The following is a 20,408-nucleotide window of genomic DNA, read 5'->3' on the forward strand; positions in this document are numbered from 1 at the left end:
CCCCCACCCTTAAATTCACCCCCTCACCCTCACTTTTGTAAAAAGCGTATTTCAAATACTAGAGACTTGTGCTTTGGCAATTACATGCATATCCATGTTATAATCATAATCTGAAAGTTTCATGAAGATCGTACGTCCATAAAAAAAGTTATTAAACAATTAAGTTCTCATAGTAAGCGCACACTGCAGCCCATGCGTGTTTATGCGTGGGTGCTTGTATGTGTATGTGTTTGTGTATGTGTGTGTATGTGTTTGTGTATGTATGTGTGTGTGTATGTGTATGTGTGTGTGTATGCGTTTGTGTCTGTATGCGTGTGTGTGTATGTATGCCTGTCTGTGCGTACGTGCGTGTGTGTGTGTGCGTGTTTCTTGTGTAAGCTGAAAGACGCGAAAAATTATTGAAATATCTATTGCTCCAAGGGTTCAGGGGATCTCGTAGTCGAGCAGTCTCGACTAGAGCTTTCTTACTTGTTATATACGCTGTTTGAAAGCTCGCGAAGCTTTTTATTTGTTTTGTTGTATAGACCCCACTTAATAGAAAATAGCTTTCGAGCTGTTTTCATTAAGAGATCAAAATGCAACCAGTTAGTTGAGTTTCGGAGCCAAGTAGTTAAGGAACGCGGCCAGAAGCAAAATGTTAAAAGTGCGCAATTACCTGGCCATAAATCAGGCCCAAAAGTTGGTGGAAGCTGTAGGTGTATTTGCTAGCACGCAGCAGGTGAGTGTCAGATACCCTGTATAGATTGAGATAGCTTTCCCTATCAGCACTTCCTCACTAGCGTTGTCAAAGTACAGCAGCCGTGGTCAAGGAGTCAAGCGTTTCTAGAGATGACGTCGAGTGGCAGCAGGCACGTCCCTTCGAGGAGATACCCTGTGCCAATTCCATCGCGTTGACCTTCAACATGGCATTTCCCGGAGGCAAATATAAAAATCTGGACATGTCCCAACTGATGTTGGCCATGCGCGACGATTATGGCGACATCTACCGGATGCCCTCGATTTTTGGCAGCGAGCCCGTGCTCACTACCTATAATCCAAAAGACTTCGAGACTGTCTATCGGAACGAAGGCGTGTGGCCCCATAGATCTGGCAGCGATACGTTGAGATACCATCGTGAGCAGTTCCGCAGGGATTTCTTCGACGGCGTGGAAGGACTTATTCCTACCCAAGGCAAGGTATGGGGCGAATTCCGCAGTATTGTGAATCCCGTGCTCATGCAGCCGAAGAATGTGAGGCTCTACTACAAGAAGATGTCTCAGGTCAACTGCGAATTCGTCGATCGGTAAGCAGATTATTATATTCCCTCACTTCAATACAATTATACTTGTATGATTACCCCAGCATTAAGGCCATTCGAGATCCCAACACGCTCGAGGTGCCAGACAACTTCTTGGAGTATATCAATTACTGGACCTTAGAATCGGTCTCTGTGGTTGCACTGGACAAGCAGCTCGGCCTACTCAAGGACTCGCACAATGATGAAAACGCCAAGCTTCTCTTTAAGAGCTTGGACGAATTCTTCACGTTGGCTGCCATTTACGAGATTCAGCCCTCCGTCTGGAGGTACTTCCATACGTCGCAGTTCAAGAAGCTGCTGAATGCCTACGACAACATACAGAAAGTGACCTTGGCCTATGTGAATGAGGCTCTGGAGCGACTGAATGCAGAGGCCCAGCGTGGCATAGTGCGTCCCGAAAAGGAACAGAGCGTGCTGGAGAAGTTGCTAAAGATCGACAAAAAGGTGGCCATAGTCATGGCCATGGACATGCTCATGGCTGGCGTTGATACGGTAGGTAGATTTACAGATATCTGAATTAATTCACTTTAATATAAATATTCCATAGACTTCGAGTACATTTTCCGCGCTGATGCTGTGCCTTGCCAACAACCCGGACAAGCAGGAGAAGCTGCGCGAGGAAGCGATGCGCGTGCTGCCCAATAAGGACTCAGAGTTCACAGAGGAGTCCATGAAGAATGTGCCCTATTTGCGCGCCTGCCTCAAGGAATCGCAGCGTTTGATGCCCCTCGTGATTGGCCACATCCGTACTACAAATCGTGACTGTATTCTGAGTGGCTATAGGGTGCCAGCGGGCACATTTGTCTCCATGATTCCCCTGAACTGTTTGAACAACGATCAGTACTTCCCGCGCGCCTCGGAGTATCTACCCGAACGCTGGATGCGCAGTGAGACGAGCGCGGAGGGCAAGTGCCCCGCGAACTCTCTAAAGATCACAAATCCCTTCGTGTTTTTGCCCTTCGGGTTTGGTCCCCGCATGTGCGTAGGCAAACGCATTGTGGACATGGAAATAGAGCTTGGCATATGCAGGCTGTTGAGAAACTTTAAGATCGAGTTTAACCATTCCACGGAGAATGCTTTCCGTTCAGTGCTCATTAACAAGCCAAATATACCACTCAAGTTTAAGTTTACGGACCTGAAAAACTAAGACTTGATTATGATGCGACGATTCGAAGTCTATGTTCATGTATAAGCAATAAAATTTCAGGACAAGTTGTATGTACAGATTCTAGATTAGACTAAGATTTCATATACAATGAGTTTATAAAAGTGAAATAATATATCATACTGTCAATACAAAGAAATGTGGGTGTATAAACAGTTAAATTTAGCAAGGAAAAGGAGAAATAAATTTATTTTTGAAATTATTTATGAAATAATGTGTATTAATAGACATGGATAATTAATTTATCCCATGGGTAATTCAACAGATTTGATGATATATCGGTTACCTTTCATCGTTACTAAACTTCATTAAATTTTCTTGTTTCCGGTACATACCGCATTACATATATATGTAAGTTGATTGGAAATTGTTTGTTAATATGAAAAAGCTTTCCTTATCACTCTTAGCTTTAGACAACAAAATAATCAGATGCTCAGTCTTCTTCATAGCTCGTAAGCACTAAGTCAAAAATACTTTTAATAGAATTAAAGTGTTTTTGCACTCAAAGCCTTTCAAGTAGCAACAAATAATAATCTTATCAAGCGAAATAGCGATAGCAGAAAGCCTTTATCGGACAAAGAACACACAAAGAACATATGAGGTCAGTTAATTCTGTTCTTGAACTTGTCAAAGGCAAATAATTTGCGAACTGACTTTGAAAGCTTTGAAAGCTTATTATAGGGCAGTAATTTAGAGATTATGTCGAATGACACCGTCTATATGTTTAAACATATATGAATAAAGATAAAGAAACAAAACTTCCTACTATGGAATTGTATTTTTTAGATTAGCATATCCCAAGTGCTACCAACTCATTATAAAAATATTTATTGATAGATAGCGATTAGCTAAGGGGTATCTTATATTGATAGCTTATATGATGTGCTGTTGAAGAGGTGTGAAAGATCGATACTAATATACTAGTGTATGCAGAAGCAATGTATAGATATAACATATATTTATATGTAATTCCTAAATTTTAAAAAGTATTTTGTAAATCAATAGAAAAGCAAACTTTGGTAAAAAAAAAATACATAGATGCATTAAAAAAAGGAATGAACCTGTCAAAATCTTTTGCTGATATGTTTCAGTTATCAAAATTGTATACATTGTATTATTATATATGTATGTATAAAAGGATTATAGCTTTCAGACTTGAAGACTTGCGTAAAAATGAATAAGTAATAATAAAAATGGAGAATGTAACGCTGACGTTGCTTAAGCCTTTCAGCTTATTGCTCACAAAGTAAAATTAATTTCGTTTTAAATATAAATTAATATGAACATATTTACATGCTAATCAGTATGTTATTTTAGTTATACAATCAAATTGATGCTGACAATAATCGAGAGTAAATTGATTATTGGAGAGAGTTTTGCTGACTCTGAAGAACGGCTGGCTTTGAGCTCTGTTCGAAAATGATATGTGAAGTAATCGCTCCAGTGGGCGTGGACAGTATTAATGCGACGTCGCATGCGCAGCTCGTACTCCTGATTGGCATCAGGCAAGCCGTTAAGGCAAAAGGTTTCCTTGAGTCTGGCATACTGAGGATCCTGCCATTCCACTGTGACGTGCGGCTTCAGCTGATACTCCCAGGCGATGCCGTAGTTGTGGTTGTCGAATCTCTTATTCGCCCATTGCAGGCATATTGAATTCGAGGTTTTATTGAGTTCGACTACTTCTGTGCCGGGTGCTTCCAGCACCATGCACTCCCCTCTATTGATAGAGATGTTCTCTGTTCGACTGCCCGTCTCGTCCTCTATGTGAAGTGTGAAGTTGTACTGATTTTTGAACTTATTAAAGTCCTCGGATCGAAAGTTGCACTCTATGCGATTGGAAGAGAGCTCGGGACGCTGGCAGAGCTTGTTAACTGAGAGATGCTGCAGATGATAGTTGGTATTGGAACTGCTCTCAATTGGCCGGGTGAAGCTGCAGTTTAGGCCGGAATTATTGATGTAGTCCAGAAAGCTACAGTCAAAATCGTAAATATGGTGCAAGTTATCAGTCTGCTTATCACAATTAACGTGATCGCGGAAGAGAGTGATTCCAACGAAAATATGTATTAATAACTTAAGTGGAAAATCTGTATGTGAGCGCATTTTAACAGCGATAAGAACTGCACTTATTTATGATTCGTATAATCGCTCTGCTCGACCTTTTCTCTGCTCAACTGGCGAAATGAGACTGAGAGCTCTGCCGGACAGCCCATTAAATTACATATGTAATTACATATACTTTAATGATGCCTTATATTTAAGAGCAATAAGTACATATGTATATTGAGTGCAAAATAAATGAGCCGCTTGAAGGACTTTTTAAATAAACAAGAGTATGTCTTATAGATCTTGATTTTTATATGTGCATACTTTTTCTTTGAAAAATATATTTATAAATTAAAAACACATTTATTACTGCCATAAAGCTGAGTCCTTTAGAAATCGTTATAATTGAGTTGCATACTTAGTATACTATCCAATTTTTTCTTATATAATTTAATGTTTGTTTCCCATTTCTATATTGAATATTTTGTTGTTGAAAGAAAATCGTTTTAAGACTATTTTGCCATAAAACAAATCCGTGATATTTCGCGGTCGACTTCTTCTTGGTTTAAGAAAATTCAATATTGCATATTGCATATTGCATATAAGAACGAGTGATTCCCCGTTTAATATGCTTTATGATAAACTGTAATATATGTATGTCGATATAAATATAGTATATTACATCAAAATAAACTTTCACAATAATTCCCATTGAAATAAAACACAAAAATATTTAATTTTAAACATTTAAAGCTATTTGTTCCGTCAGCTTTATTTATTATCATAATAAATACATATACATATATATAAATTGATTTATTTTTATTTATATATATACATACATATATTTTTTTTTGAATATTCAGTTTATACACATGTTGACTCATAGACATACATACATAGAAATACATTTAGTGTTCATATATCAATCAATTTCCGTAACCAAACAAAATTTACAACAGTTTTGCATTTTTTATTTTTTTTTAGTTTTAGATTTAGTTGGATTTCATGTTATTACGATTAGTTTGGAAAGTTAATAATATTTAAATATTTCTTTTTGTTTAGAGCTTTCAACAATAAATAGATTGCTGCAAAGGGGTTTCTTCCAATTTCGATTCCACATTTTTAGTTGAATAACAATTAGATATAAATTTGCAATTTGTATAGAATATATATAGAGTTATATATGTTTACAGTTAGATTTATTTAATAAATACTTATCTATAATGTTAATCCACACGTGTATATAGTATATATATTTATTTTCTTTATGCTGTATATATATATTTATTTATCAATTTAATGTAAAATATTTTCTGATATATGTATACTTCAAACTCTATTTCGTTTTTATTTGATTTGTATTTTTTGGTCCGATTGCTCAGAATATTAAAACATTGAAGAATTGGTTCGTTTTTTGTTTCTGTTGGTTATAATCTTCTTTCTTCTTCTTCTTTTTAACCTGTTTCTGTTCTGACAATTTGAATTTAGACGATGCGAATCATTTTGAGTTTTCTTTCCTAACGTGTTTTTGAAAACAATTCGTAATAGTTTCTTCAAAACATATCTTATCTATTTAAGTGTTAGGACAGAAGTTGTTCTATATATCTGTATTTATATACTTAGAAAGTTTAAATTAGATGCCTTAAGTATACTCGTTTTACATCAATTTATTAGTAGGACTTTCGATACTCTTTCTAAAAAATCACTACTCACATACAAACAGATTACAATGCTCTCAAATTTTCAATATCGAAATGGGAATTCAGTCATAAAAACGGATATGAAAAGTTCTTTACATAATTTACACATAAACTCTTTAACTTTAAATGAGTACGACGCTCGCTCGCCATAGTTGCGACTCCAGCATAGTCTCTAAGCTGCCTAATCAGCACACTTTCCCCACTCTTGGCTAATTACCTGCACAAACCTCGTATACATATTTCATTGTACGTCATTCAGCTTGTGAGCTGAATTTTTATGTTTATACGTATTTTAAATGCGCAATCGATACTCGGAGGCAGCGCAACAGCAGGAGACTTTGGGGTCAGTGTTTGAGGGTGAAGGGGGCGTGGCAGCACACAAAACTGCCTGCAGGAATTGCGTCCATTTGACATGTGAATAGGTCTGTGTGTGTGTGTGTGTGCATGCTCGTGTGTGTGTTTCACTCCGGCCATGTAAACGCAATAAAAACAATCCAGCAAATACGAAAAATGGCAGCCGGCTATAAGCTTAAAGTAGGCTTCTTTTTATGTCTAAACATATGTGTCCAATATGTTAGGCCTGGAGCTTTAGATAAATACATATGCATGTATATTTCAGTGTCACAAAATTCCCCCAATTTTCAAGGGCATTCGTCACGGATCGCAAGACAACACTGAAGGCAGGCCGGAGACAGTTTTTTGGCCAAAGAGAACTCGCCAATAATAAATTTGGATCGCTTGCCTCTGGCATAAAAATTGGGTCTTCCCTTCATTCTGCCCTTCCCTGTTCATGTTAGTGTATCTGCGTCCTGTACGTGTGAACGCAATAAAATCTAATTTGATGTACATTTTCACACTCAAGCACACACACGCATCAGCACAGCCCATCACACACACACACACACCTATGCACGCACAGGCATTAAGGAGAAGAAAAAAGGTTGTTAAATATTACGCTACAGCTGCCAAACGAGTCGACAGCAACAGAAAACAAGCAGGCTCCAGTCGAGACTGCTCGACTAGCAGATACCCTGAACCCTCTAAGCTGATGTTCTACTCATTCTGCACTTCTTTTATACAAACATGCATACACACACGTATAATCACGCGCTCTGCTGACTGGGCAGCTAGCAGCGACTGCGCTTGGGCTGCGCTGCAGTGGGGGAATTTATGATAATTTATAAGTTGAATAATTTCTCTTGTAGTAAGACTATCTTCATGAAACTTTCAGAGGGTGATCATATAGCTATATATATATATATATATATATATCATATGTACATTCCAAAGCACAAATCTCTAGTACTTGAAATAAGAAATTAGAAATTGCTGGCGAAGGGGGCGTTGTATCCAAAATCTGTTAATTACAAAATCTTTGTATTCATCATATGCGTATACACAGTAAATATGAAGTCTCCAAGTCTAGAAGTGTTTAAATTAAGCTGAAAAAAAAATAATTTTTCGATTATTCTCGATAAAAAAGTTATCGGATGAGTTATCGAAAAAATATGATAAACTTGTACTGCGTATGGCATACATGAGTCTACATGCAAACTTATAGCTTGTAACTTCTGAGATCGACGCACACATACGGACGGACCGACGGATGGACAGACGGACAGCCTCCTCCTCACCTCAGATCGTCGCCCTGATCAAGAATATATATACTTTATGGGGTCTGCGATGATTCCTTCTGCATGTTATACACTTTTCACAAAACCATTATACCCTGATTTCCCATTTTCAATGGGTTCAGGGTACAAATAAAAAAAAAAAAAAACAGCAAATTTCTTGTTGCCTAGTTTGGGGCTGAAACAAAAACCGAAAATGTGGCCGGAAGTGGCGTCGGCTTTGGACCCTCGGCCGCACACGCCACAACCAGGGAACAGTTAAGGCAGGTAGATTAGGCGGCAAAGCCGTAGATAAAAGGCGCCAGCAACAGAACATGCAATAAACATGTGCAAAAAAGGCTGCCACAAGACTCGAGTAGCCCAGAACCCAAAAAACGAAACCCAAGGACCAAGCGGTACTCTGCCACTGTCTACGGTCCGCGCTGTCTGCGTTGGTTCCCGCTTTGTTCTCGCTACACAAGTATTCCGTGTTGTGGCCCTCGGTTTGCGGGCGCTGCGTTAATTAGTTTTCCTTGCTGGCTGTTCAGTTGTTTTTCATTTCCTTTTTTTTTTTACCCAATTAAATTTTAATTTGCCGCTGGCAGCTGTCAGAAGTTCATGCTGTGTGTGTGTATGTGTGTGCGTTAAGTGTGTTGTGTAGTGTATTTGAAACTGACCTTTAGACGCCACTTGACCTGCTTGAGCCAGACAAGCGTCAAGGCATTAAGTATACGCCACTATAAATTTCCACAGCCAAGGACATTTGGCAGGTCCTGCTACAGCTGTTGTTGTTTATGTTGGTGCTGTTGTTGTAGTTATTGCTATGCACGGCTTGTAAATCAATTGTCGCAATGCCTGCAAACGACAGCCGCCAGGGCCAGCCTGCAAATTGCTGTTTCATGAAGCCGTTGCATAAGTGTAGGTGCACACTGTGGGGGTGTGTGTGTGTGTTTGTGTGAGTGGGTGGGTGGGTAGTTACGCGATGCTCTGCCCCCTTTCAAGCATAAACAAAACAGATAATTGATGATCTCAGATTAATGCCAAAGTGCTGGAAACACGGTGCGTATGCTTGATGACAGCAATGACAAAATGGGATTCGAGCGTAGGAAAAGACAATTCGTTATGTAGGTGACATCATTTTTCAAACAGGCAGCAATAAACCAAATGTACACGAACAACAAAAGTACAAAAAATAAAACATACATACAAAACACAAAACATGTTAACCACCATCATCTCCATCAATTATGGTCGGGCTAACTAGGGCGTGACCATAAATAGATAGATATTAACCATAAATAGTATAGATAACTACAACTTAAAGGTAAGGGCTATGCAAATGGACTTGGCGCTATAACCTGCTCAATATTTGCGGCCGAAAGTTGGCGTGCCAGGATTTAGGACGCGACAATAATGCGAACTGGTCACGCAATAGTCCGTTGCCTCGGCGGTGTCATCGTTGCTGCTGCTGCTGCCGCCGCCAATTGCCAGCTGGCGGTACTGCTGCTGGTGCTGTTGGTGCTGTTGGTGTTGCTGTTGCTGGTGTTGCCGGCGGCGCATCGACAACGGTCATTGTCGCTGCTGGGCGCTGCTGATGAAGTCGCTGTGTTTCTGCACCTGCGAATTGAATGAAGACACGCGTTCAGCCGGCAGTTGCTGTCGTTGTTGTTAGGCACGTTCACACTTACCACATCGGCCACAATGGGCTCCTCTATTTCCAGGCCCTGCAGCGCCTGCTCGCGACTCAAATGCAGCTCATAGGAATCTGTTGGAGTTACAAAGACAACGCGGTGCTTGCGTGTCTGAAGGACGTTGGCAATCACCAACTACGGACACAAAGGTTAAGTGGAAGAGGGAGAGAGAGAGAAAATTAGTGGTGAGATTGCTGCTCGGATTGCTGGCGTGTCTGATTGACAGCACTTACCTTATGCTTGTATTTGTTGAGGCTGTCGCGTGCCTTGACAATCAATAGGTTCTCGTCCGTTTCCAGTTTGAAGGACACCACAAAAGCGTGTGGCACCCACAGACTGGCGAGCGGCGCCAACATTTTTGGCACCAATTGCAGCGATATGGTCGGTGCGCCATCTCCCGATTGCATTTTGTGTGTGGGCTGCAACGGTGAGCGGTTTAGCATATTAATGGAATGACAAGTCAACGATGCGTATGAATGTTGCCATGAGATTGCAAAAACAGCCAAAGGGAGTGCCAACACGCCCATGCAAATACACACACACACACACACACACGCACATATATATATATATATATATATATATATATATACACTCACGGGGACTAACGAACCGACAGCTAGTTCATGTGTCCTTGCGCGCAGACAGCGCCGCGGCACAGTGAAAGGCCAGGGTTAACACCCCCAGCCCCTCCTCGCATAAGCTGCGGGCACTTGGCTCTTGGCGCTTGCCACATGGCAAATGTATTACAACTAATTGAAAGCATATTTCAGTCCTAATGAGACGAGTGAGTCGCCGCGCTGCTCATTTGCCGCAAAAGCAGACTTAAAGACGCTTTAAATGCCACACATACGACGCGTCGACTAAGGGTGCGGGTGCGGTTGCGGGGGGCGCTGCCTTTGGCACATGTCCGACGACTTGTTGAACATTATACCCTATGCCCAGATAGGGTAGCTCCTTTTCAATTGCTGACCATTCATTCATTCATTCAGTGCGCGCACAAAGCAGTTTTCAGACAGCCAGGATGGACAGCTAGAAGGACGAAGCTAAGTAGCCAGGACATTGTGCGGCGGCTGAACGAAATGAAAAGCCTAGCTGCAAGGCATTAAGCCTGACAACGAAGACGAACCAAAGCGACATTGACAATTGCGCAACGCCAACGTCGCTGTCGCAGTCGCCGTCGCCGTCGTTGTCGTTGTCGTCGCAGTCGCAGTCGCAGTCGACTCTTCTGCTAATTCGAACTTTAAGCTGCTTGAGGCAATAAGTTTTTATGCTCTATGCTCGGAGAGTAGATGGGGTAGTTCAATTTTGTGCAAATTTATGTACTGCTAGAAGGGGAAAAGAATGTAAAACATTATACTCTACGATAGTGTCGCCCAACCGAACTAGTTTGACATTATAGAAAGCTTATCTAGTTATGATGTAAATGACGAAATCAATTCGCACTATGAACTAAATAAACTTTCTCTGTGAAACTAAGCGCAAAGACCTCAAAACTCATTTGTATATATGTATACACACACATACATGTATCCCATACAATCCGATAGCTCCGTTTCAAGTATCACATTCTAATTTGAACAAAGACATTAAAGAGTTTACTCTATTCAATTTTGCTATTCTAAGCAAAATACTTGAAGAAACAACAATTTACAGGGTTTCCCATTGTCGCGCTGACTCGAGCTAGACGGCTCTTACTTGTTGTGCTTGCTTTTAAGAACTGCCAACAGCTGTTGACATTGAATTTGGTTACTTATTCATATTCCCTTTCCCTTGCAGATTCGCTTGCTCTCTCGCTCGCACTCATTGTGCTTTGAGGCTGTGTCATTGTACCCACCAAATCGCTGACTGTCCGTGTGCGTGTGTGTATTAGTGAGTAATAGTGTCTCAGAATAACTGTATAAGTCGCTGTCTCTTTATGTGCGTTCATGCGTGCTCTTGTAAAATCTTTTGATTTGATTTGAGGATTTGAGCACGTTGCCTTTTCTGTTTGCTCCCAGTGTTAATGCCATCCATCTCCCTCTCTCGCTCGCTCTTACTCTCACTCTTTGCTTACTTTGTCTTGGCTTCATTCTGTTCGTGTAGTTTACATTTATAATTTCTTCGTGTTGTTTTTGGCTTATTAGAATTTACTTAAGCAACGGTGTTTGCCCCCACAACATCCTTACGAAACATCAACTTGTTTGCCACATTTGCATAAATTTACTTTAAGGTGGAAGGCCTTTTGCCTTAGCGAAATTAAATGCTGTCCTTGAGCCTGGAAAAGCAAGTGGCTGTAAAACGCTCGTGCAAGTGCTAACTGAACTGTAAACATTTTAAGGAATTCTCAGGTGAAAGCCGGCGTTTCTGTTTTCCACTTAGCGCACATGTATCCAAGCGATATTTAAGCCCCGTTTGGATGAGCTTGTGGTTGTGGCACAGGCAATCCTGTGTGGATGCACTCGGGTATTATGCAAACTATGCGCATTTCTGTTGACAAATCAGCCGTCAGGCAGCAAGGACCTTCGCTAGAATGCCAGGGTAGAGCTTAGCCTAAGATATGCGCATAAATTTCAATGTACACACATCATCGGGCTATATTCATCATGGGGCTGGGAGGAGCCAGGCGAAGGGTTTGCCGAGCACATTCAACAATTCAATCAAGCGAACGATTTGTGGCTAACGCCCCAGCAACCACCAGAGCAACAACCACGCACTGACACGGCGGGGAGCGCCTCAAGCATGAGGCCGAGCGGAAATGCACGAGCTAAACGGAAATAGAGCGTTGCAAATGCCAGCACGGAGGAGCTGAGAGGCTGAACGAACGAAAGGTGGGCGACAAGTGGAAAACTTTCCGTTTACCTGCCCCAACACTTGCATCACCACACATCTACATATGTATATATATGTATGTATATACTATATTTCACTGTCTGTATGTTTGCGTAGAGTAGGTGAAAATTGCAAGCAGCTAGCGGCGCGACGGCGAACGCCTCCAGCAATGAGCGTTTGATGCATGTACTTGAAAACCTTTTGCCGTTGAGCACCTGAATATGTGAGCGCTACAGAGTCAGCTGACAGGCCGCGAAGGGGGAGGGGGGAGGAAGAGCAGCAAATGGAGGAGACAGGTGGACAGGCAGAACGATTGTGGTGGATGCAGGTAAAAGAGACAGGTAGACTATGTCAGGCAAAGGATGCAAACGAAAGCTGCATGAACATGTAAATCAGTGTAACAGTGAAATGAAAATGAAGACTGACTGGGCAGTGGATGGGAAGTGGTTACATGCAACATGCCACATGGCCACATGGTCACATAACAAGCAAAATTATGCAAATCAAATTAAAGACACGATGACAGTAGAAAGGCTGCTGCAAGGACGCCAATAGATAGGATAGACAGCCATGTATCTGGCTGTCGGTGTGGGAGCAGACTATGTAAGTCTCTGCCGTTGACAGGCATCTGATGCTGAGGCAAGGGAACAGCTTGTCGGGAGCAATAGTTGACTTTAAGCTGCTGTTGACTGCTCCCGAGTATTGCTACTGCTGCTCGCTCTCCTACTCCCACTACAGCTGCTGACGACTACTCCCGAGCCTTGTTACTACAGCCTCTGTTGCTCCTCCTCCTATTCCTTATAGTGGCTGTCACTGCTTCCGAGCTTTGCTACTGCTACTCATGCTGGTACTCCCACATCAGCTGCTGTCAACTGCTCCAGAGCCTTATTACTACTACTACAGATGCTGCTCCTTCAGTCACTTCTAATATAGTTGACACTTTCTTTACTCCCACTACAGCTGCTGCCGACTGCTCCCGAGTCTTGTTACTACTGCCTCTGCTGCTCCTTCTTCTATCCCTTACAGCTGTTCTCCCTTGTTCCCGAGCCTCACTACTCCTGCTACAGCTGCTGCTCCTACTGGGGCTGACGTCAAATATGTGCAGAGAAAATATGTCAAGCCCAGAGCCCACAATCAACATGGCGAATCGATAAAAAGCAATTTACAGGCAACTGGCGATGGGCAATGGCGACGCCAGTCATTGAATGACGAGTGCAATCAATTACAAGATTTCCCATATGACCAACCGTGCCATCGGTTCGACTCACCATCATGTCCTCGGGTATGTAGAAATCTGATACGGCAGCGGCCAAATATAACACGGCGCGCTCCTCGAACGCAGCCAGGCACTCGCAGGCGGCGCGCAGCAGCCACATGTAGTCGACGACGCTGGTGAAGTTGACGTAGAGAATCATTTGGGTCTCGCGCGCAATCTTGTATTTCGCCAGTACGGGCGCAAACACATCCACCGAGTCCGGCTTAATGGCAATCGTGGAGCTCTGGCTGTTGTCCGCTATGTCGAGCATGTCGAAGAACTGTTGCCCGGTAAAGTGGCGCGTGAAGGGCTCCAGGGATTTGTGGCGATGCATAAAGATAACGGCATAATCATGATCCAGGAAGTACTCGGCACTCGCCGAACCACGCGTGCCTGCGCTGAAGTTATCTACGAAGCGCACCGTATTGTGCTCCAGGGGGACAGTGGTGCCGCCCGACTGTGCGAAAGATATGGATTGCGGGTTAGAAGTGGGGCTGGTCAGTTGATTAACAGGGGCTTAATGGGGATTGGAGCTGTCGTCAGGCAGAGGGCTGGGATTAGCGAGTGCTTACCGTGACGAGCACAATGCGGTTCTGGAGCTTATTGTGTCGCTCGCAGAACTCCTTGAGCAGCGAACGATTATCCTCGAAGTCTGCGGGTGGCAGATGTGTATTGTAGAAGTCCTCCCAGTGCGTCATGATGCTGTTTTCCTGTCGTTTGCCTGCTGATAATGTTGTCTAAATACTGCCTTTGGCACGGGCACGGACACGGGCTCGAGCTGCGGGTGAAGGAAGCACGCAAGGAAGCACAAAAACAATAGCGTCGAAAACGATGCCTTGCTTATACCGTTAATTGATACAAAAGCGCCCACGCATACACACACACATGCACGCGCAGCTGCAGGGATAAACACACGGACACACACACAGGCATACACTGCTAAAAAGCGAACGGCAACTTGAACAATCAAAGCGACAACAGCGGCAACAAAATTAAGCCACGCAACTAAATTAATTACAGCACAACGTGTGCTGCAAGCCGCGTCTACAGCTACACGGATAGCGCGTCAGAGCTTTCGCACTATTCAGATACAATCTTCACACTGCACACACTTCACGCTGCTCTGCGCAATGCTCTGCCTGCAGCGACAGCGACGGACAATTGTGTACTGGCGGACGTTCTCGTGTCTCTGCCGAGAGACTTTCACTTGCTTTCTTATCAATGAAACTGTTCGACTAGAGTGCGCATTCGCATTCGCAATCGCGTTCGTATTCGAACGGCAGCATAATCTAAGTAAATATACGAGAGGGGTCCAGCTGCTCTCGTGGCTGCTTCGGTTTCGCGAGGACTTGTGCATTCTGGGGGACAAATGTTCGAAGCAAGTGCGATAGAAGAGCAATAACACGCTACAGTTCATTGTCAGCTGTGCGAGTGAAGAAGCAGACATCGAACAGAGCTGCCAATTAACAGTCATACCGATGAGAATACGAGTTGCCTTAGAACACTTTCATACTGTGGCAAAATGTTGCCCCTGTTGCCGGCTAGTATTACAGTTGCAGCATTCTACCTACTTTATAGCTTAAGAGCGCGCACCTTATGTTGAGTCAAGCAGAGAGTATTGAATGGCAATTTAGGGCAAACACCACCAGTGCAGATATATAGATCGAAACACGCGTATTCAAGTTTGACACACTTTGACGGAAGAAGCACAAGTTCAAAGTGCAAATTGCTAAGAAAAACAGCTGTTGCATGAGTCTGTTAGCTGTGGAGTAGCTGCGGCAAAAGAGGAGCACATATGTTAACAGGAATTTTCCATTCAAAGTTATTTGCGATACATTATAATTTTTTATACAAGTTTGTGAACTTACTATGTATTTGAAAATAACTAAACAATCGCCGTATAAATATATTTCTATGTGTATATTTTTCCACACAATCTGCCAATAACTTTGCATGCAGTATACGCCCTGTAATCCTACAGTTATGTTATTATTTAACAGGTGACGCGCTCATCTACGCAAAACTGAGTCTGTACACGCAAGAGAGCAAGTTTAATTATGTATTTCGGTAATTTCAAAAATAATCTCTTAGATAAATTTGATTTTGATTTCGTTTAATGCACCTTTTTAAAATTTATGTTTTTTTTTTTTACAAAATACTTAAGTTTCTGACTCTGAGCATGATGTTAATATAAAAAGAGTCTCTAGAACAATATCACAGAAGCTTAAAACTAATTGGCATGTCCAACTGCGGGTGAAAACTTTTTACAGTTCAGCGACCCTCATATTCTAAGATGAACTTTAGTATTGTTATTTAATGCGCGATTATGTATGTGTTAGTTAATTAATAATTCACACGAAATACTCGTTCACCTCTCACTCACACACGCACAGGTGTGTGAATGCAGGCGACGCTATCAAGTGCAATTTAAAATATAATTAAGCGCTAATGAATCTCATCCTACACAATTATCCACACCAGACTACGATCTCGTCGTAGCTGTCGTCGTCGTTGGCGCGTAGGGGCTCAGTGTGTGAGGATATGTTACATGAAAGTCTGGGTCGTCAACGCCCTCCTCGTCCACATCTCGATTAACGAGTCTCTCGCGCATGCCATAGCGTTGCCTGGAGAAGAGATCATAGATTAGAGAATCGTACAAATACAATATTAAGAGACTTGTGCTACGTACTCCAGGTGCGATCTCCATATAACGAGTCCGGCGTATAGACACACCGAGACCAAAGCCACGACGACCAATACAATGCTTAGCAGCATGTGGCTCTCGCTAATGGCACTCGACTCCACATTCACGGGCGTCATCTCAATATTTTCAGCTATGAAAGTATCGGTGTCCGTGTCAAATATGCCGTGGCCCTTGAAACGCTCCTCCAGCTCCTCGCTGCTCTCCCGATCCTCATCCTCGTTGTCGCCAGACTCAAGTATTTCCACGTCGTATTTATAGTTGCCAGCAAGCGCCAAATTCGTTGCAGTTTTTAGCTATAAATACAAAAAAAAAAAAAAATAATAGAACCGTTAGATACCCTTTTATAACGAAGCAAGGCATATTAATTTGGGCGTACACATGTCTGTCTGTCTGTCCGTCTGCATGTGGGTCGATGTTGGCACGTGAGTAAATTTCAATTTCAACATTTTCAATGGCTTGCATGCCATATAATTTATGCTCGATCAGTTTTCACAACTTAGCGTCACAATCTTGGCAACTAATTGTTTTTAAATTGAATTAATTAATTCAGCATTCGCGCAGCTCATTACAAGATCCAATATGAATTGAGTGTTATTCAACGCTAGTAAGAATAGAGAATATTGTACACGGTGTAAGTGGATTTATAATACTCTTCTTTGATTTTGGGTACAAAAGCAGTTAAATATATTCAAACATCGATATTTCCTGTTTATGCCCCAAATCAGTTAAAAGGTTTACACATACATATATGCGGGTAATATCAATGGTGACTCATTCACATCCGGAGGGTTGATATTCGCGATTAAGCGGTTAAAATTCCAAAAAGACCTGAGGCTTTAATTTCACTTTATTTGTAGTACCAGGTATAAATGTTCCAGATTAGTCACGCCCAATGGCGTGACTTAGTAACTTATTTATTTAATGTTTACTCTATTAAAGAGCTTTGTATTTTATTAGCTTAATTGCATAAAAAGTATTTTATATCAAACCTTTGAGATTAAATAAATATTCCAATTATGTACTCTGATTAATAATATGTTGGTACGGAAGTGAAAGAGCTTGACATTTCAAATATTAACTATATATAATTGAAATTTTCCTTTCCAAGTGTATGTAAGCCTTGAACTAAAACATTTCAAATATGCATCATATATAATTGCAATTTTTCCTTTCCAAGTATCGTCAACTCTTGAACTTAAGCAAATAGATGATTGCTGTTATTAGGAACACGTTGCATGTTGCAATTTCGCATTCGGATTGTATAACATATTCTATTCTCTAGGCCTTCGACTGACCCAGAGGTTGTAAGTTAAAGCGAACAGATCAGGTCTGGTCTGGTCTGGTCAGGTCTCGGTGTAATTGAATAAAGTCGACTTGTTGGTTCTCGACAACAAATGCTGCTACGTGACTTGTCATTATTCTGTTTTCCAGATCATGTTTCTCTACAGACGCGCTTCAATTATTCAGTAGCGACAGCCATAACAAAATATTATCATAAGTTGCAATAAAAATTATAGACTATTTTATGGGTGGAAAGTGATCCGCTATTTGAACAGGTGAAATCATATGCGAGTAGCCTCAAACTTTAGTTTGTTTAGCCAAGAATGCGGCATTTAGACGTCACAGAAATTACCTAGAATGCGGCTTTAAAGCGATTCGAACTGGGCTCTGGGCTGTTGGCTTTGAGCTTAGGCTGAGTCATAGCCATGACGACGAAGCTCGCTGATCAGGTGGAAGCAGTTGGGGTATCCACATTGTCTCGTTCAATTATAACTCAATTTTTTACGGAATTTCGTGACTAAGACGCTAAAAACCCTCATCGGAGACTTCTTCAGCTTTGTTTTTCTTTTTCTCTTTTTTAATTTCATGCAAATGGTCGTAACGTGCGTTTGAGCCTTATAAGGCAAGCGGCGCGCGCGTGTCTTTATTGCGGTTTTCGCATTTAATCAAAGTGAAAATAAATAAAATATGTCTTTAAAGCGTAAATTTCCGGTTCTGTTTTAATAATAAACCGGCCGAGCTGCATAGCCATCATATCACATTACATTACAGCTGTGTCTGCCGCTCTGTCAACCAGCCAGACTGACAGTTAGTCAGTTAGTCAGTCAGGCATTCAGGCACCTCACTTGAGGCCGGTCTTTTGTGTGATTTTTGTGTCCCAGTTACTCGGGGTCTCGTTAAGGATTAGCTTACCTCCTCGCCAGCGCTGACAGCTGTTTTATTTTTGGCTGCCTGCCCATTCGAATCACTTAGCTCGGTGTCAGTTTTCTTCGGTTCTTCCAAGGGTTTGGCATGAGCTGTAAGAAACGCAATTAAGCAGAAAAGATCAAGATTTATAAATATACATAAAAAAATAAAAATAAAAAAAAAATACTTGGTCATGGCATTTTCCTTGGAAGGCATCTCTTCCACAGACAGCTTATAAATATTTGCACAACTTGTGCGACTCTAAAACAATTCGCACCTACATATGTATTTTTATTGGGCCAATCTAAATATTTATCTTGCCTAGAAACATATTCTGAGCTCCGACTTCTCAGAAGATACTGGCCTTTTTTTAATGGAGATGCTTTTGGGCAAACAAAGAAATAAGCAGAGCCGACAAACTCAGCCGGCAAGCTTAATAACGAAACCAGTCCATATGTGCCAGACACATTCAAACATATATACATATGCTTCTATATACTTTTGTATATTAGATGACACAAGCAAATAAACACATTCATAATAATAAAGTCGCGTTTGTTTCTCAAGTCTGTTTGGCATGCGAAACGCATAAGACGCGCATAAATCGCCCCGAAAACGCGTGGAGAAATTAAGGTTTGCGAATAATTCAAATAAAGGTTGCCCCCAATATGTCCATTTGTGGGCCTTGAATAAATACTGTTTAGTTGCTAATGAGGAATAGTAACTGTAAGAAAATGGCATGGTAAAACAATAAAAATACATTACGCATGAATCAATGGCTTATCATAGGCAGTGCATGTCATCAGAATCGCGAACATTATCTTATCAGGTTAATAGAAGGGCAACTTTATAAGGAAGCCGAGGCACGCAGTTACACATAACATAACATCTCTAAATATATGAGTTTTATAAGTGCGACCTTGATATTAAGTGCTCTGGGCTCTTGGCCACCGACTAAATTGGCATAATAAAAAGCCATATTTATGCGCTGTAAACTGGGCTTGCAAGCTGGACCCGCATCAGATACCCGTTAATGTTAACGTGGAAGGCAAAGGGTAAGATCGGGAGTATCTGCCTCTGGCCAGCCTTCCAGCTGCATTGGAAACTAGTTTCCAGAAAATATAAGAGTGGCAAAATAAATATTGCGACGCTGTGTGGATATTTTAAGTGTGCCTTGGCTATCTGTCTATGCCTTGATGTATGTACATACATATATACATATATGTGTGTGCTTGTGTGTTTATGTACTTACAGAAACCCGTCGTCAGAAGCGCCAAAAGCAAGAGACTGCAGAATGTAAAACCGTTGCTGACACGCATTTTCGTTTGACTTGTTTGAAAACTTTTTTTTTATCAATCGTTAATTAATTCGCTTATCACTCGCTCGTAAATTAAATAATATTCAGTCAGGTGCGTCAGCTGATTATTAGCTAGGTGAGTAAGCTTTGGGATATTTAGCTTCCAATTATTTAAACATAAAACACTGTTCGATCATTCACGAACTCTAAGCCCGGAAAGCTCCTGCGCGTGCGCTCACGATGAGTTTCGTTTGAAGACTGAATAAGCGCATTTCGTTGGTCTGCATTAAAGAAGCTTTTGAGAACGAAAGACAGAGAAACAGTGAGAGAGAGAGAGCGTACGTCAAGTTCAAGTTAAATGAATAAAGCGTACGACAAAGAGTACTTCTTTCGTTTAAAAAAACCAGTTCAAAAGCGTTGCCACATCCGTTGCAATTTACTGGTACTTTTTCTTTATTATTATAAGTATACTTGTTTTAATTTATTATACAAAATTACTTGTTTTTTTTATATTTATTATAGCTAAGCTGTTTTCGAACTTAACTTTAACATTTCTGTATTTTCAGAATCAACATTAATGTTGATATATTAATGGTACATTTCGTACCTACATTTCATTTTAAACATTTTGAGAACCCATATTAT

The 20,408-nt window shown here is 41.3% G+C and overlaps 3 protein-coding genes across 3 annotated transcripts; 1 reads left to right on the forward strand and 2 right to left on the reverse strand.

Moving 5' to 3' along the window:
- The first annotated feature begins 557 nt into the window (after positions 1-557).
- Positions 558-2,664, forward strand: LOC108621439 (putative cytochrome P450 12a4, mitochondrial). Its single transcript, XM_018018741.2, has 4 exons — positions 558-718; positions 780-1,282; positions 1,342-1,789; positions 1,845-2,664. Exons 1-4 carry the CDS (start codon positions 635-637, stop codon positions 2,442-2,444), a joined length of 1,635 nt encoding a protein of 544 aa, XP_017874230.1. The 5' UTR covers positions 558-634; the 3' UTR covers positions 2,445-2,664.
- Positions 2,665-3,401: 737 nt separating this feature from the next.
- On the reverse strand, positions 3,402-15,307 carry Ppcs (phosphopantothenoylcysteine synthetase). Its single transcript, XM_089462663.1, has 7 exons — positions 15,147-15,307; positions 14,148-14,353; positions 13,589-14,032; positions 9,743-9,928; positions 9,507-9,644; positions 9,177-9,435; positions 3,402-7,650 (listed from the first exon to the last, which is right to left on the reverse strand). The coding sequence occupies exons 2-6, from the start codon at positions 14,271-14,273 to the stop codon at positions 9,388-9,390; spliced, it is 942 nt and encodes a 313-aa protein (XP_089318789.1). The 5' UTR covers positions 14,274-14,353; positions 15,147-15,307; the 3' UTR covers positions 3,402-7,650; positions 9,177-9,387.
- Positions 15,308-15,671: 364 nt separating this feature from the next.
- Positions 15,672-20,036, reverse strand: LOC108609157 (uncharacterized). Its single transcript, XM_018000871.2, has 4 exons — positions 19,719-20,036; positions 18,473-18,576; positions 16,265-16,572; positions 15,672-16,199 (listed from the first exon to the last, which is right to left on the reverse strand). The coding sequence occupies exons 1-4, from the start codon at positions 19,783-19,785 to the stop codon at positions 16,058-16,060; spliced, it is 621 nt and encodes a 206-aa protein (XP_017856360.1). The 5' UTR covers positions 19,786-20,036; the 3' UTR covers positions 15,672-16,057.
- Between the last annotated feature and the right edge of the window lie 372 nt (positions 20,037-20,408).

Source organism: Drosophila arizonae, chromosome 2 (genome assembly GCF_054131065.1).
Source record: "Drosophila arizonae isolate 15081-1271.41 chromosome 2, UAZ_ARI_1.0, whole genome shotgun sequence".
Lineage (NCBI taxonomy): Eukaryota > Metazoa > Arthropoda > Insecta > Diptera > Drosophilidae > Drosophila > Drosophila arizonae.